This window comes from Trachurus japonicus, chromosome 9 (genome assembly GCF_045865225.1).
Source record: "Trachurus japonicus isolate A0001 chromosome 9, Traja_1.0".
In the NCBI taxonomy this organism is placed as follows: Eukaryota; Metazoa; Chordata; class Actinopteri; order Carangiformes; family Carangidae; genus Trachurus; species Trachurus japonicus.
Genome location: NC_140915.1, coordinates 14,744,687 through 14,759,519, shown reverse-complemented (window position 1 = coordinate 14,759,519; position 14,833 = coordinate 14,744,687). Strand labels below are relative to the sequence as shown.

The 14,833-nt window shown below is 42.3% G+C and overlaps 1 protein-coding gene across 4 annotated transcripts; it reads left to right on the top strand.

Annotated features, from left to right (window-relative positions):
• plat (plasminogen activator, tissue) lies at nucleotides 1-13,949 on the top strand. Of its 4 annotated transcripts, none has more exons than XM_085786111.1 (15): nucleotides 1-104; nucleotides 5,434-5,525; nucleotides 5,965-6,007; nucleotides 6,347-6,481; nucleotides 7,214-7,324; nucleotides 8,114-8,288; nucleotides 8,667-8,758; nucleotides 8,861-9,035; nucleotides 9,470-9,555; nucleotides 9,664-9,723; nucleotides 9,817-10,021; nucleotides 10,119-10,255; nucleotides 10,470-10,610; nucleotides 11,434-11,582; nucleotides 12,633-13,949. In XM_085786111.1, the coding sequence occupies exons 2-15, from the start codon at nucleotides 5,463-5,465 to the stop codon at nucleotides 12,798-12,800; spliced, it is 1,740 nt and encodes a 579-aa protein (XP_085642237.1). In that variant the 5' UTR covers nucleotides 1-104; nucleotides 5,434-5,462; the 3' UTR covers nucleotides 12,801-13,949. The 4 variants fall into 4 exon arrangements, with proteins under 4 accessions (XP_085642237.1, XP_085642235.1, XP_085642236.1 ...); XM_085786109.1 differs by having other exon boundaries at nucleotides 5,965-6,091; XM_085786110.1 differs by lacking the exon at nucleotides 1-104 and adding an exon at nucleotides 3,599-3,802 and having other exon boundaries at nucleotides 5,965-6,091.
• Nucleotides 13,950-14,833: the final 884 nt, after the last annotated feature.

Below are 14,833 nucleotides of genomic sequence, written 5' to 3'. Positions count from 1 at the left end.
AGTCCGAGCCAGTAAATCCAGAGGACACTGACACATTTCTGCTGCAAACACACCGAGAAGTAGCTAACCTACTGTACACTGTCCGTTTCCGAAGACGTCATTTGGTAAGAGCCTTTATCTTTTTTTGCTTTCATGATGGGATGCTCTCGCGAATCGATGCAGGTCTAGTCCAGATCTTGCACCATGCTTATGGCTCTTTCTTTCTAGTATCTGTGGATGTAGAGAGTAAGATAATGTCTCCGTGTTGAACTTGCTGCATGGTTGTTAAGCCTGTTTGATGTGGCATTGACTCCAGCCCCCTAAAGGGAAATGCAATATAGCAAATGCATTGTAATTATATCATAAATGAAAGAGAAGGAGGCATCAAGATTATGTTTCAAGACTATATTCAAACAAGTTACATAAAAATGTTACCTCCACCACACTGATAATAGCCTAATCAACTTAAAGGGCAACAGTTTAAATGTTTTCTCTATGGTTAATGTAATTAAATACCAATTCAATTCCATATTTAAATTTGATTGGTTAGTAATGATGTGGAGTTCTCTTGTCTTATTTGATGCAACTTGACCAAGACATGTCAAACTTTTGTGGGAGAAGTTGTAAGATAAACATTAATTAACATGAATTACACTAATTATTGACATTTTTCACATTAGCACATTTCCCTCCTCACATTTAATCCTTGAACAATTTACAGAAAGTATCAATCAGTTATTTGTGTCGTCTCTTTGCAACATAAAATCATCAAGTTGTGTCTTTAGATGTTTCAAGAACATGATGATGTTGTTCTCTGCTGCTGGACTCTGTGTGTATGGAGGAACATGACATCCGTGCTATGATACTCTGATTCTTAGCGTGTGTGTGTGTATGGTGTGTGTGTGTGTGTGTGTGTGTGTATCTGTCCACCACTCGGGCCAGGCTCTGCACAGGATCACCGGCGTCTTATCAAGTTAATGAGTTTGGATTTGCGTCTGAGCTCACGTTTTGGGAATTCTCCTCCCCAGAATCATCTCCTCCGTCTCGCTGCTGGATAGTATAAATACTATGTGCTGTAGCGCGTGTGTTGACACAAAGTAGAGAGTTTGTATCCATTATCTGCATTCCCTGCTGTCTGTGTGTGTGTGGTCACTTAGCTGGGTTTTTGCGCCTCACAACGTTGATGCTTATGTGACTCACAGGATCAGTAGCAGCGTGGCTCATAAAGCTCAAAGTTAAGAGTATAGGTTGTAGACAGATGATACAGACAGACTGTGGGAACACTAACCAGAAGATGACAGCGAAACAAATCCCTCGAGAGTTATTCATCATTCAACACGAGACTAAATCTGGACAAAACCCCTCTTTCATACAGTATGTCCACTTTTCCTATCTGACAGATCATCTGATGCTCTCTCTCAGTTGTGGTTGTAAATCTCCTCAATGCCTCCATCTGTGTCTCCTCCTCCATCTGTCTCGGTGCAGTCCAGTCCTGGAAGCATGGATGACTCAGGACGACTCACCCTCCTTTTTTGCTGAACTTGGGGATTCAAATTACATTTCCATCTTCTCCCCTCTTCCCCCCCTTACCTTCCTCTCTCTCTCCCTCTTTCTCTTTCTCTGTCCATCCTTCCATCTCCTTCCACGTAGACAACTCAGCTCCATTGTCCTCTCGAGTTTGACACTCGTCTCTAATATCAACACCTGATTCTTTTTGGCTTTATGAAATAGTGTGTCTACTCTTCCTGATAAGGAGTTGAAGGCTTCATATTGTGTTCACAGTACAAGGAAGCTGAAGGGGGTACTGTAACAATGCAGTTCTCTGTTCTGAGGGACTTCACAGAGCCAGATCACAGCTGGATTAAAGGGGGTTTGACTGAAAATCCCCCAGGAAAGAATGCACAATGCTCGCTGCTTGAGTAGCTTACTTATCAAGATGACATCATAATATGTCATTATAAACATGCACAACCTTTTTAAAATGAAGTCACAACAACAGCTACACTGAAGCTGTTGTAGAAGCTTTTGTGAAAGGTTTAGCAGGTCAAACCAGTTAATAGGAAACATTATGAGATTCACGAGGATTTACTCACCTAAACTGACACTGACTGCAAGATGCAACAAGACAATGGGAATGCTGTTCTCAGTCCAGTTCCTTAAATGTCAAGGTTTCCTATGAAATCTTTGTTTTTTTACTAGCTAACTCGTGCCAAAGTTAATTCGACCATAAAAGCGCCATAGTGGCAGTGCACAATGTACAGTAAAGGCGTTTCCTGTGCCATTTCCTCCGCTGGGTCCCAATGTGGGCACTGAGTGGGTAGTCCTCCACCCACAGCAAGTTCTTTATCGAGTATCACTATTAGTCTGTAGGAGAAATAGAGGAACCTCAGAGATGCTTTCAAGTGCAAACCAAACCAAACCAAACCATAGTCGGAACTTCACACTTCGATGCAGCGATACGCTTCCTGCACACAGTCTAACCGTTCTCACAGTTTTGGACGTCGTTGACCTTCCTGGTCTTGTTGCTGGAAGAGAAAAATGTGTCACCTCCAAACCCCTACAACCTCAGCGCACCATCATCATTACACATCCTCGCTAATGGTCTGGTGAACTCACCGCTAAGATGTCAAAGACTGTGGTCATCATCAGCGCTTAAGAGCCAGTTCCTTTGAACTCACAAACATGAATGCATATAGGGAAGTTCTGGACATATAGATTCTTGTTTTGTCCATGAGAACTTGTTTGTGTGTGCGTGCGTGTGTCTTCCTTATGATCTCTGAAGTGAAGTAAACGTCTGCATTTGAAAATTTGTTGTTAAGAAGTTGCTGCTGACTCACAGTCTGGCTGCTGCTGCTTTTACAGCGATGTTTTCATTTTTTCCATTCATATTTGACCTACTAGGGGAATCACACTCTTCCCCAGGCTGCATATGTGGCTTTGCATGTTTCAACTAATAGCAGATTGGGTGTAACTGGCAAAATGCTTTAACCCCATCAGTGCCTGTGGGCCACTGATTCTTAACTGTCAGTCAACATTTCAACAGCACTGGTGGTTACAAGCAGAATGAGCCACAACTCATCATTCATCATTCGCGGGGGAATTCGCGGAATAGTTGCAATGCTCTTTAAGATGTTTTAGGTTTGACCCTTGACCGCAAGAAGGGTTACTAACATAGTACAACTTGAGTTAAACATTTTTGTTGGTGCACTAGATTAGTTTTTGAATGTTTTACATACTGTTAATGAGATAATATAATGCACAACATTCGCATCAAATATAATATGATAAAGTCAAATACATTTTATGGCCAAGAGATGCTGGAAATCAACACAGTTTCTTAGTTGATCACCACTTGGAAGGTAGTTATACTATATAAAAATTAGACTTTTTCATACATATATATACATATATATACAGTATATATATGTTCATTTTGGTGCATTGTGGGATTGCTAAAGGAGCAAGAATGATGGCACCCAAGCAGGGCCTCTGCGTGTCAGATACCACAGACTTTAAAAAGGGGTGGGATGCGCATATGTTCATGTCTGATGTGTGCATGTTGGTGTGTGTTTTTGTGCGTGCGTGTGCTGATATGTACTGGCAGGAAGCACGTGTTTTTAGCTGACAGGGCTTGAGAGTGGGGCGACTGTACGGAGCTGAACAGCTGCACAAAGGAAACAAAAAGGAAAACACAGTCTGTTGTTGTCACTCTGCCAGTGAGGCTCGCTGCAGGGCCGGAGCGTGAAAGGTGCAGGAGGACAACGGGGTTTCTCTTTGTTTGAGGCAAGGAAGGACAGCTTTCAAGGGACGTGTCTTGTTAATGGTGAGCGTGTGAATGTGTGTGTGTGTGTGTTTTAAAAGTAAAATCCATGGGGAGAGTCTTTGTTCCTATGAACAATGGGTGGAATGAACAGTATAAATCTTTGTGGGTGTTCAATTAGCTCCACGGTCCTGAGCACTTTGTGCATGTGTTTGTGTGTGTGCGAGAGAGTATGTACTGTATGAACGTGTGTGTGGTGTGTGTGTGTGTGTGTGTGACAACTACATACCACATACCTTGCTGCTATATCAAAACACAGTGCTGTTTTCTATTAACTCAGCTAACCACAGAACGTGAGTCAGTGGAGACAGGATAAAAACTTACCCACAAATAGAGGTGTGAGCGCAGGCCATGTATGCAGATGATTACTGTGTGTGTGTGTGTGTGTGTGTTTGTGTGTGTCTGCTTCTTTGCGTGTCTGTAGAAGTTCCTCAATGTTATTTTCAAAACAACTTGGAAGTTCTTTATTTTTTTTATACATATATTTAGGTCATCTTTGCATTTCAAGCCAGATTGTGTGCGACTTTCTTCCCTTTCTCATTTTCCCCTCTGCTCCCCCCTCTCCTTCCTTTGTGACTCATGTTTACTCATACTTGACCGAGGAGGAGCAACAACTAGCGCTCTCCTCTATACCCCCCCTCTCTTCCAAGTATAGGTCTCCTTTTAAAATAGAGAAGAGGAACCAGCCTATGATGCTCACATCTCTTGTCTGGAAGAATAAAAAGGGGGAAACAAACACAAGTTTAGATACTTTTTCTCCTCGCTCCAGGCTTCCTTTCTGTTTCCTCCTCCTTCCCCTCCAGCTTCTGAGTCACTTTATCCTCCTGCAGCAGCTGCTTTTCTCTGCTGCCAGTGTGGTGCAGACACTCTGCTGTGCATCACGCCAGGGTTGTGTAGATTGCGTCCTCTGATGTGGCCCATGTGTCTTATTTTTGGCTTAAAAGATAATCAGCTTCCTGTTTAGTCTCATTGGGGAAGAAATAGATGCATACTGATAAGTGGATTGCTTTTACAGTTAAGTGAATGTAGATAAGTTGGAGTGGACACAGATGTCACATAAACTTGTTGAACCCATTCACTGTCCCCCTTGGCATTGTCAGAGCTGTTAAAACGTCCCGTCGACACGACTTCGAGGAACTAGAAATGACCTCCAGTTTCCCCTCAACACCCTCCCTCACCCCACCTTGCCCACCCTTTCCTCCCCAGTGGTCTCCCTCACCCCCAAAGGGGCGACTTTCAGATGCAGGCGTAGAGGTGGAAGGAAGGAAGCTGAGTGAGCACAGAGACAGTCACCACTGGGATGAGGGAACCAGTGTTGGTCGATTTCCTGCGATTGTTTGCCTCAGTATTGACACTAGAGAGAAAGGATTTACAAAGAAAGACTCACAAAAACAATGACACGTTACATCACTGTATGCGGTTGCCAATGATTTTCAGCTTTTGCAAAGAAAGCGTTTTCATTTCAAGAGACTGCAAGGAATAAATGGACACAGCTCTATCACCTGTTACTTTCATATTTAATCATAATATACAACCATTGCATGACAGGAATCTAATTGCTCTTTTTATATGTAAGATATGACTCTAGTTGTGTGTTTCCATATTATTAAACATGTATCATATCCTCATTCCAGCACATTGGAAAACCACTGGAGTTGACAACATGATCCGAGCACTTGGACTATTAACGCTCCTCTCTGCTCTCTGCTGCAGCCTAGCGGACAATGTAAGTACCGCATGCATCATTGACACGAGTGGTTTCTGCATTTCTCCAGCTCAATAACTGCAAATCCTGCACACTTTTACTGTAACACGGGCCTGTGTTGATGCATTACAGTTCATATGGTTCATTATCCATCTCTGCAAACATTTAGTTTGCTCGTGAACTCTCAGATATTGCAGCACCACTGTAGGCCTATATACAGTACGGTGTGTGGGTAAATATAGGCTAACGTTTGAGTCAAATTTAAAGGTAGTTAAACGTTGACTGGGATAGATTATATGTGCAAAAAGTTCCAATGGCTCCACGTGTTTATTTTCACTGTATCCTGAAGTAATTAAATAAAATCACTGGCTACCTCTGCTGGAAAACCATGCAACCATGCAACCCCAGTTTCCATCGGCTGCCGCTCTGTGTTTAACTCATCTTTTTTTTTTTTGTGCAGGTGGAGCTGCTCCGCACTAAGAGAGGAACTCGTTTTTACAGAGGTGAGCCTGACAGGCAGCCAGCTAGGCAGCGGACGCTTTTGATTGTTCATGTCCAGAAGTCTTCATCTTCCTTTGACACGTCCTGTGAGCCTCATTGCACGTTTTTCTTTTTTCCCCTAACACCACCATCACCATCTTTACCACCCTCATGTTCTTTTAAATCATCTGTAGTCACTCATGTGTTTGTCATGTTTGTCCTCACAGTTTTTGCACCTTTATGTTTTTAACTCCTTTTATAGGCTACATGTGACAGTGATTAAGCCCTATAGGTGTTTGTCATCTGTATGCATACTTACTGTTTGTGTTTGTGTGTGTGTGTGTGTGTGTATGTTTTCTCAGCACGTTGTGTGGATAGCGATACATCAGCAGTGCGTAGTTATGGGGACACTTGGCTGCGATGGAGGGGACAGCGTGTGGAGTATTGCCGTTGTGCATTCAGAGGACGAGAGCGTTGTCATATTGTGCCCGTCGTCAGTGAGTGTGATATGGATGCACAGACACACAAACACATGTGGACTTTTATATCATCCTGTCTGTTAATTTGTCTGTCAAACTCCTCGCCCTGCCCTCCCATAACCTCTTTCATTACAGCTTCATTTTACCTCTAACTTACCGTGACAACCCCCCATATGATTTATTTTTCATGTGTCCAAAATCCCTTGTTATTTCAGTGCATCCAAATGAAGAGCTGTTGGCTTTCTGTTGATTTTGAGTGGGTGTAGTTTAGTCTGAATTACGCCTGCCAGACCAGCCCTCATGCGTACTTTTCACCCCCATTGACGAATTCTCCGAAGCAAATTGCAACCACATTTTTTAGTCTGCCTCCGTCTGTGAGCTCAGACCGCTGAGAGCGAGTGGGGTGCTGTTATTCTGAACGCTAGGCTTTAGGAAAAGTTGAAATAATAAATAACAAAACCGGGCTGGGGATGGCATAAATCCAGATCCAGTTCTCCTCTGGGGGAAAATGATATTTTTTCAAAGTGAAAACAGTGACGACATTTCCAACTAAGAAGATCAGTCAGACTTTACTACTACATACAGTGTGACACATGAGGTTGAGCCCCCAAACTTGAATTCTCTTGTCTAGTGGAGTGGTCATGGCCAATCAATCACATTATGATTATTCAAATTGTTAGCAGGCTGAACAGCTGGATGACGCATAGTACAGTACGACTGACTAAGTGACACTGTGTCTGCTCTTTACAGATTGCTACGTGTCCCAGTGTTACAACGGAGGAACCTGTAAAGAGGCCGTGTACACGTCAGACTACATTTGCCAGTGTCCCGCAGGCTTCAGTGGGCCTCGATGTGAGATCAGTAAGTGACCAATTAATTCTTTAAAACATTATTTTATTTTCGAAGTGTTGATTCGCCTCACAGTGTTGTTGAAACCACAGTTTTTTCCATTTAATTATAATGCAAAATGTGAGAAATTTATGATGATGTGTGCAGCGTGCGTGGCCTTTTATTGTGTCCAACCGAACAACCCAAAACCCAAATTTAGTGTTTTACATGAAAGCAATAATAAACCATGCGCCCGTGCCCACAATAACATGGTGTCCGACACGGATTTAAATGGTCTGTGAGCTTGTTAGTGAGTCTTGATAAGGTCACAGTCTGACTGTGTGACTCACCCAGAGGTGTCATGGGCCTGTGGTTTTGGCCAGAGGAAGAAAGGACCATAAACAATGGAAACACATCCTGAGCTATGAATGTTTGTGTTTCTGCGGGCGACTTCTTGAGTCTTTTAGGGACGCCCCACCCTCTTAGTGGGGCAATTACGCGAATGCCAGTGGTCACAGTCAAGTGATTTCAGCTGAAGAAGAGTAATGAGTTCAAGTGGCCAGACTCAATAATCAAATTGCATAGTTATGTTAGTTGTATGTTTGCCCATAGCTTCAAACCACTAATTGAAAAATTACAAGACAAATTCTACGAGAGCACAAGTTGTGAGGTTAAAGTCTTGTATAAGAAATAACAATGTTTTCATAATTTGTGCAAAATATTTTGAGCAGCTCGAGTGTGGTTTCCATTGTGTCAGAGTAAATCAACTATGTCAGTGATTTCGTTCTCGTCTAACAGACATTTTGTCCCTCTCTCCGATAGATAACAATGAGAAATGCATTATGGGGCAGGGCGAAGGGTACCGTGGCACATGGAGTGTCACTTATTCAGGAGCAGAGTGCATCAACTGGAACGCGACGTCTCTGAGAGGAAAGAAGTTCACAGCTCGGAAAATCGACGCCACCAGTCTCGGACTGGGCAATCACAACTTCTGCAGGTATGTACAGTAATCAGTGTGATCCACTTAGTGCTGCAGCATCAAATATGAATTAAGTCCTAGCAATTAAATTGAGGAGGGCTGTGATTGATGTTTGATGATCCAAACCAATTTATCGTCAACCCTACAGTACATGAATGGTGAGGGTGTTTCACTTTAAAAGCCTCAGGCGAATACAGTTATGACGACAGAATCTGGAAGAACAGGTCAAGTGGTGACTTGGCAGGAGGATAGGCTTTAAAAAAAAGGTGCAAAAATTAAACAATCTTGCTGGTTTTGTGTAATTACACACGTTTGGTTTATGATGCGTAAGCTCCTCATTTATGTGAAGATATTAACTCACTGTCCTCGGCCTCGCCCTCTCTTTGTCCCCACCAGGAACCCTGACCAGGACAGCACTCCTTGGTGTTACGTCTATAAAGGCACCCTGATCGTGTGGGAGTTCTGTTCTTTGCCCAGATGTCCAGAAGGTACAGTTTTTACGAGAAACAAATGCCCATTAACTGGAAAATACAAGCCATTAAATACTTAATTGGTTTAACGCTTCTTTTTCCCTATGTTTTTTGGAGCAGATGAGAATCAGAAGTGTATCCAGGGCAATGGTCAGTCCTACAAAGGCACCAAATCTGTTACGAAGAGCGGCTCTACCTGTCTCCCGTGGGACTCTCCTGCTCTCAAGCGTAAAGTCAACAATGCTTGGAAATCCGATGCGTTGAAATTGGGGCTTGGCAGCCACAACTTCTGCAGGTAGAGACACCAACATACACTATATGATAAGACTAACATACACCAGGGTTTCCCCTGTGCATGCATTAAAGCAGAAGTAAGCGATCCGGTAGTTTTGGCTAACTTCCTGTCAGCCGATGGAGTTAGCAGTCCCCGCATTCACGTGCATCCCTTGGCTGCACACACAGAGAGGACCGCCCCTTTATGCCGTTCTCTCTCCTCATTGGATAAAGGTTGTAGGATACAAGGAAAGTTTTCTCCTCGGCTTACAGCAGAGCAGAGTGACTGACAGACCCGTGTTTCGGACCAAACACTCTATATAAGTGATTGCTGTCGGAAGATATAACTATTTAAGACTTATATTAACACAAATATTCCACTTACTTCTGCTTTAATTCATTCTGAATAACTCAGGTTTATCATTGCATAATGCATTTCTTCTTTTACCACAACAGGAACCCAGATGGTGATGATGGTCCGTGGTGTCACACCTACAAGAACATGCAGCTGACCTGGGAGCTGTGCGACATACCCAAATGTGGTGAGTTCACTGTTGTAATATCTTCAAAGTAAACCATCCGTTGGGAGTGCAGGAGCTGAAATCGTCAGTAAAGCGTATAGTGTACTAACGAACTGCTTCTTTTCATAGCGAGACGTCCATCTATCATCACAACGCTTGGACCCCGCGCCCCCACCACTAACAACAGAGGTAGGAGGACATCCTCACATCCGATGAGTGCATTTTCTTTGGTGTTTATTATCCTTATCTAACAACCGTCCTTCAACCTGTCTCAACCTGTAGCAACGTGTGGCCAGCGTATGGACAACTCCGTGAATCGCCCGTCGTTCCGCATATTTGGGGGCAGACAGAGCGACATCACAGAGCAGCCGTGGCAGGCGGCCATTAACGTTTACCAGCGGCGTCAAAGAGAGCACTTCTTCCGATGTGGAGGAATCCTCATCGACTCCTGCTGGTTGCTGTCTGCCGCACACTGCTTCGAGCCAACGTAGGAAAACCCTCACATCCTTCAGTCTAAATGAAATACATGATTTAAAATGATTGCAATGCAGCATATTCCAACTTGTTTTCCTTGTTTTTTTTAGTGATAATGCAGAAAAATTGCAAGTGATCTTGGGAAGAACGTTTCGGAAAGAAAACTCCAGCAGCGAGCAGATTTTCAGTGTTGAAAAGTACTGGATCCATGAGGAGTTTGACAAGGAGACCTTTGACAATGACATCGGTGAGTGAAGATTTCAAGAAAAAATGATCTTTTTTTTCAGTCTTTTCTCTGAATTATACATTTTCAATGACACGTTCAACCCCAGAAGTGATAACATGGAACAAAAAGTGGGCAGCAAATGCTTGTTAAACTTAAAATCACCCGTTAGTCATCATCCCACATTCTCCCAGAGCGTCACCCTTGACTTTTCCTGTGGTTGCTTTTCCGCTCGCAGCCATCCTGAAGCTGAAGTCGGACATCGGCATGTGTGCTGTGAACTCTCCGGAGGTTTTCCCCGTGTGTCTGCCCGAGCCTGGACTGGTGCTGCCCAGCTGGACTGAGTGTGAGATCTCAGGCTACGGAAAAGACGGAGAGTGTAAGTAAAGTACAGGGCCTGTCCCAATATGCACACTCGATCACACTTACACTCTTGGGCACTTGGCGTGCGCGTTCATGTTCTTAGTGTCAGTGCGCAAGTGTGTCCCATTTCTCCAACGACTGAAAGTGCAGCGTGCTTGATTTGCACTTTACCCACACTTACAGTAAGGTAAGACCGCATCCAAGCGGTATTTGGCCAAGTATAAATCCCACAATGCACCACGGTGAAGTCCGCCGTCACCGGGAGCCACAAGCCACGTTTAGGAAATGCGATTGAATTAATTTCAATTAAATGAAATTAACTTTCTATCTCATAATTATGACTTTTTAATGTCATATTTTATGTTCATCATGCCCTGTTCATGTTTTTATTTTTATTTTTTTTCGTTTTTCTTGTTTGTTTTATTTACTTACAGAGTTGGGCATACACATTTATGATTTGAATCTTGCGCATAGAGACACTTTTGGAGTAGATCATGAGACTGTGATCCAGCAGCACTGTTTATTAAAACTGTTGCTGTGCTGTGTGAGTGTGTCGTAGTTGTGCTAGTGTGCGCAATGGCACAGGCTGCACTTGTCAAGTGTGTCCCGATTGCTTTTAAATATCCCCTCACACGCTTGGCCACTTAATACATGCTTGCACACTATGCAAATATACATACTGAGCCAAGTGTGGAGAAATGGGACAGGCCCATCTTAATTTTGCATGGCTACTGTATAAAATCACTCTGACCAGCAGAGGGCAGTGTGAGGAAGCTTTATATATTGAGTTGTTTTGGGATAGGAAGATGCTGAGGTATTGATTGAAACTCTCTCCACAGTTACTGCCGGGTACTCAGAGCGTGTTAAGCGAGGGTACGTTCGCCTGTGGCCCAACGAGCGCTGCGTCTCAGACGTGCTGTCAGGACGTCTCGTCACCTCAAACATGCTGTGTGCAGGTGACACCCGTGGACTGGACGACGCCTGCAAGGTGAGGACTCTTAAACTTTTCACACACGCACCTCCTCATCTAATTAACACTGACGACAATTTTATTTTATTTTATTTATGTATTTATTTATTTATTTATTTATTATTATTATAACGACAGAGCAAACCCAACGACACAACAAAACATGACCAAAACAGGACAGAAAAGTAAAAAAAAAAAAAAAACACGCACAAGAAAACTAAAACAAAACAAAACAGAACAAAAGAATAAACAACTACAACTACAACTACTTAGTATACATTCACTCAAAAGTAAGTTTTTCCCCATTTTTTGTTATGCATGTCTACCTTGTCTTGATTTGATAATTTTTTCCAAAAGAAATTGGCGTCGGACTTTATTTCTAAAAAAATCCAAGTTCAAAAGTGTTTTTGTTTGGATCTTAAAGGGACAACGAGGAATTTAGGAAAAGCGAAGCGTTTTCACACTACATTTATGAGACTCTACACGCACCGTGAAATTGTTTGACCAGCGCAAGACGGACTCATGTTTTCATTCATCACGAATTAAAGTCAGAGGTTCAAAGACGATCACATACCGTTGTAGTTCCGACCATAAACGGCGATTCGTCGGCGTTATTCTCATGACTCGAAAAGTAAGGAAACGCTGGTCGGCTCGCCCAGCATTTCCGCCACCACTAATAATAACAAAATAACGATAGAGACAAAACGATATATTTATCGAAAATGGGCCCATTAACAAGTGTGGGTAACGTAGATTCATCCACATTAACGTGAGACTTTTTTATAACCAAATAGAAACTCCTCGTTGTCCCTTTAAATATAAATATTTTCCAGTACTCCCAACAACATATTTAATGGTGTAAATTCAAAGTGAATATTTTTGGGTCTTAGCCACGTTTGAATGTCTAACCAAAATCTGACTACATGTGTACAATAAAAGAATAAATGTTACTGATCCTCCACTTCTTCATTGCAAAAGTTACATAATGGAGAGTGGTTAATGTTAATGTTAATGTTTAATGTTACGCTGACGACAATTACTCAGTGTGTTATCTACTTCACACCACAGGGAGACTCCGGCGGTCCGCTCGTCTGTCGCAACCGGGACAGGATGACTCTGATGGGCGTGGTCAGCTGGGGCGACGGCTGCGGGCAGAAGGATAAACCCGGGGTCTACACCCGCGTCACCAATTACATCAGCTGGATCAACGGCAAAATTAAGGCGAATCCGATCTAAAGCGGCAGAGAGAGACTGCAGAGAGGATGCTGCTGTTGGATGACCTTGCCCATGGAAAGCACAATGGGTTAAAATGTGTTTATCATTGAGAGGATTAGACAGAGAGGTCCACTGACTGGACTCTTGTTTATCTGTTGATCTGACTCCAAACTGATGGAGGAGGGTTTTTTTTAAAGCCAGCAGGACAAACTCCTCAGAAACCTACAAGAGGGACCTCAGGCAAGTTTTCCTGTTCCCTTTGCTGAGTCGGATGTGACAGGAACTCCGAACCATCTCCTCTTTCTCCTCCTTCTTCTTCTGGTCGTGTCGATCGCAATAATATTTCTGATATTTTCGTGCATACTTTTCATAGTTTTCTCTGTGTGTTTTCTCAGTAGCGTCCCAGCTAACCTCAGGCTGGTTTTACACAAAGAAGTCGCAGCAGAGGTATATAGACTTCAGGTCAGTAGCACTTTGAAGCCAGAGGAATAAAGTACAGTAAGCCACATAGGAATGTTTTTTGCTTTTTGTTGTGTTTTGCGTAAAGACTGCGTTACAAACTTGGCTACTACGTAGATATGAGGTGACGTTGGATTAATTAATCAATGCAACATGTTCCTGCATTCACTCTCCTCGGGGGTTTGAGGTGGTTCCAGTCCTTCGTTCAAACTATGAAATATATCTGCTGGTTCAGATTCTGCTCGTTTTTTTTCCTGCAGTTTCATCTCCTTTTGCTCCCGGCGGTCTCATAGACTGAAGAGATTTTAGATCCATTTTTTTTATCTTTCTTTTCGCAGAGCACTTCTCCAGCACACACCTGGGTTGAGCCCAGTTTGTATATAACATTTATATTGTCTGATTAATGATTTTTATATCGAAAATGACTGGGGGCTGATTTTTGTCTGTTCTACATTAAACTGCTTGTCGACTGCAAAGCTTAACAAACTCACTTTATTCTGTGATAGACTCTCAAGGAAAACTGGGTTTAATATGTTTTGAGCTTAAGTTAATATTTATGTGTATTTTCTAATCATTTGTAGAAACTTTAATATGATATATTATGTACTGTGTGTACTGTAGCTGAATAATTTATTGTCGCTGTCATTATAATCACATACTCCTTTGTCAATAAATAATATTTGGAATAAATACCTTGACCGCATTGTGGCATCTTACTGTCTGAAGTAGCTCTTTGATTGATTCACTTCACTGTGGCTGAGTTTATCAGCCTTTATCTCTGAATTAATTGATGTTTCACCGAGCACATTCCTGAGCCATGACTGAGGGAACTGAGCTGTCAGCGAGTTGGAAATGAAAACATGATCGAGTTAATGTTTTTTTATGGCACAAAAACACTGTTTCGCCCATATCTCTCATCACTGGAGCTCTTCTGAATGTTTGAACCAGTACTGTGACACGCATTAATCATTTTTCAGTTTAATCTTTCAGTTTAAATCTTATTTAATTCATAGTATCATGGACCATCGCCCGGGATGTCTGACTCTTGTGATGCTTTATACATCACAGCCACTTCAAAATGATTCACGATTACTGGTTAAACATTTAGAATTACAGAACAGAAAGTGCATGATATGATTAAAAAAAGCAATAATGTGCTTCATTAATTAAGTGTTTCTAAGTCAGTCTGTCCATCCATGCTAAACCCTAAACCCTAATAAAACTGAAAGAAAAAACAGTCAAACAACATCACAACTACAGTTCAAATTACATTTAAATTACAGTTTCTATCTTTCTTAAACATTTCTGGTTGTACTATGACTACGACTGTACTGTCCTGTTTTACCTTGAGCTGCAGTGACACAGTGTACAACCACACACCAAATCATGTGATAATTTCCCCCTAGAAGCAAGGGGATGGACTTTTCTCTACAGTAGCTAAACAGGAGGAGACATTACCCAGCGATGAGTATAGGACAAAAAGGAAGCATGTTCGGCTACTATTAAGATAAACAGTCTGATACAATACAACAGACGTGTAACAGATCCTTTATTTTTCACTCTTTTTGAGGAACTGATCTAAAGAGGCATTGTTT

Bases quoted from the DNA above. Each gene is read 5' to 3' on its own strand.
- plat (XM_085786109.1), top strand. From the start codon at position 5,463: ATGATCCGAGCACTTGGACTATTAACGCTCCTCTCTGCTCTCTGCTGC. The intron at 5,526-5,964 runs GTAAGTACCGCA...TTTTTTGTGCAG, and splicing joins GCTGCAGCCTAGCGGACAAT to GTGGAGCTGCTCCGCACTAA. The intron at 6,092-6,346 runs GTGAGCCTCATT...ATGTTTTCTCAG, and splicing joins ATCTTCCTTTGACACGTCCT to CACGTTGTGTGGATAGCGAT.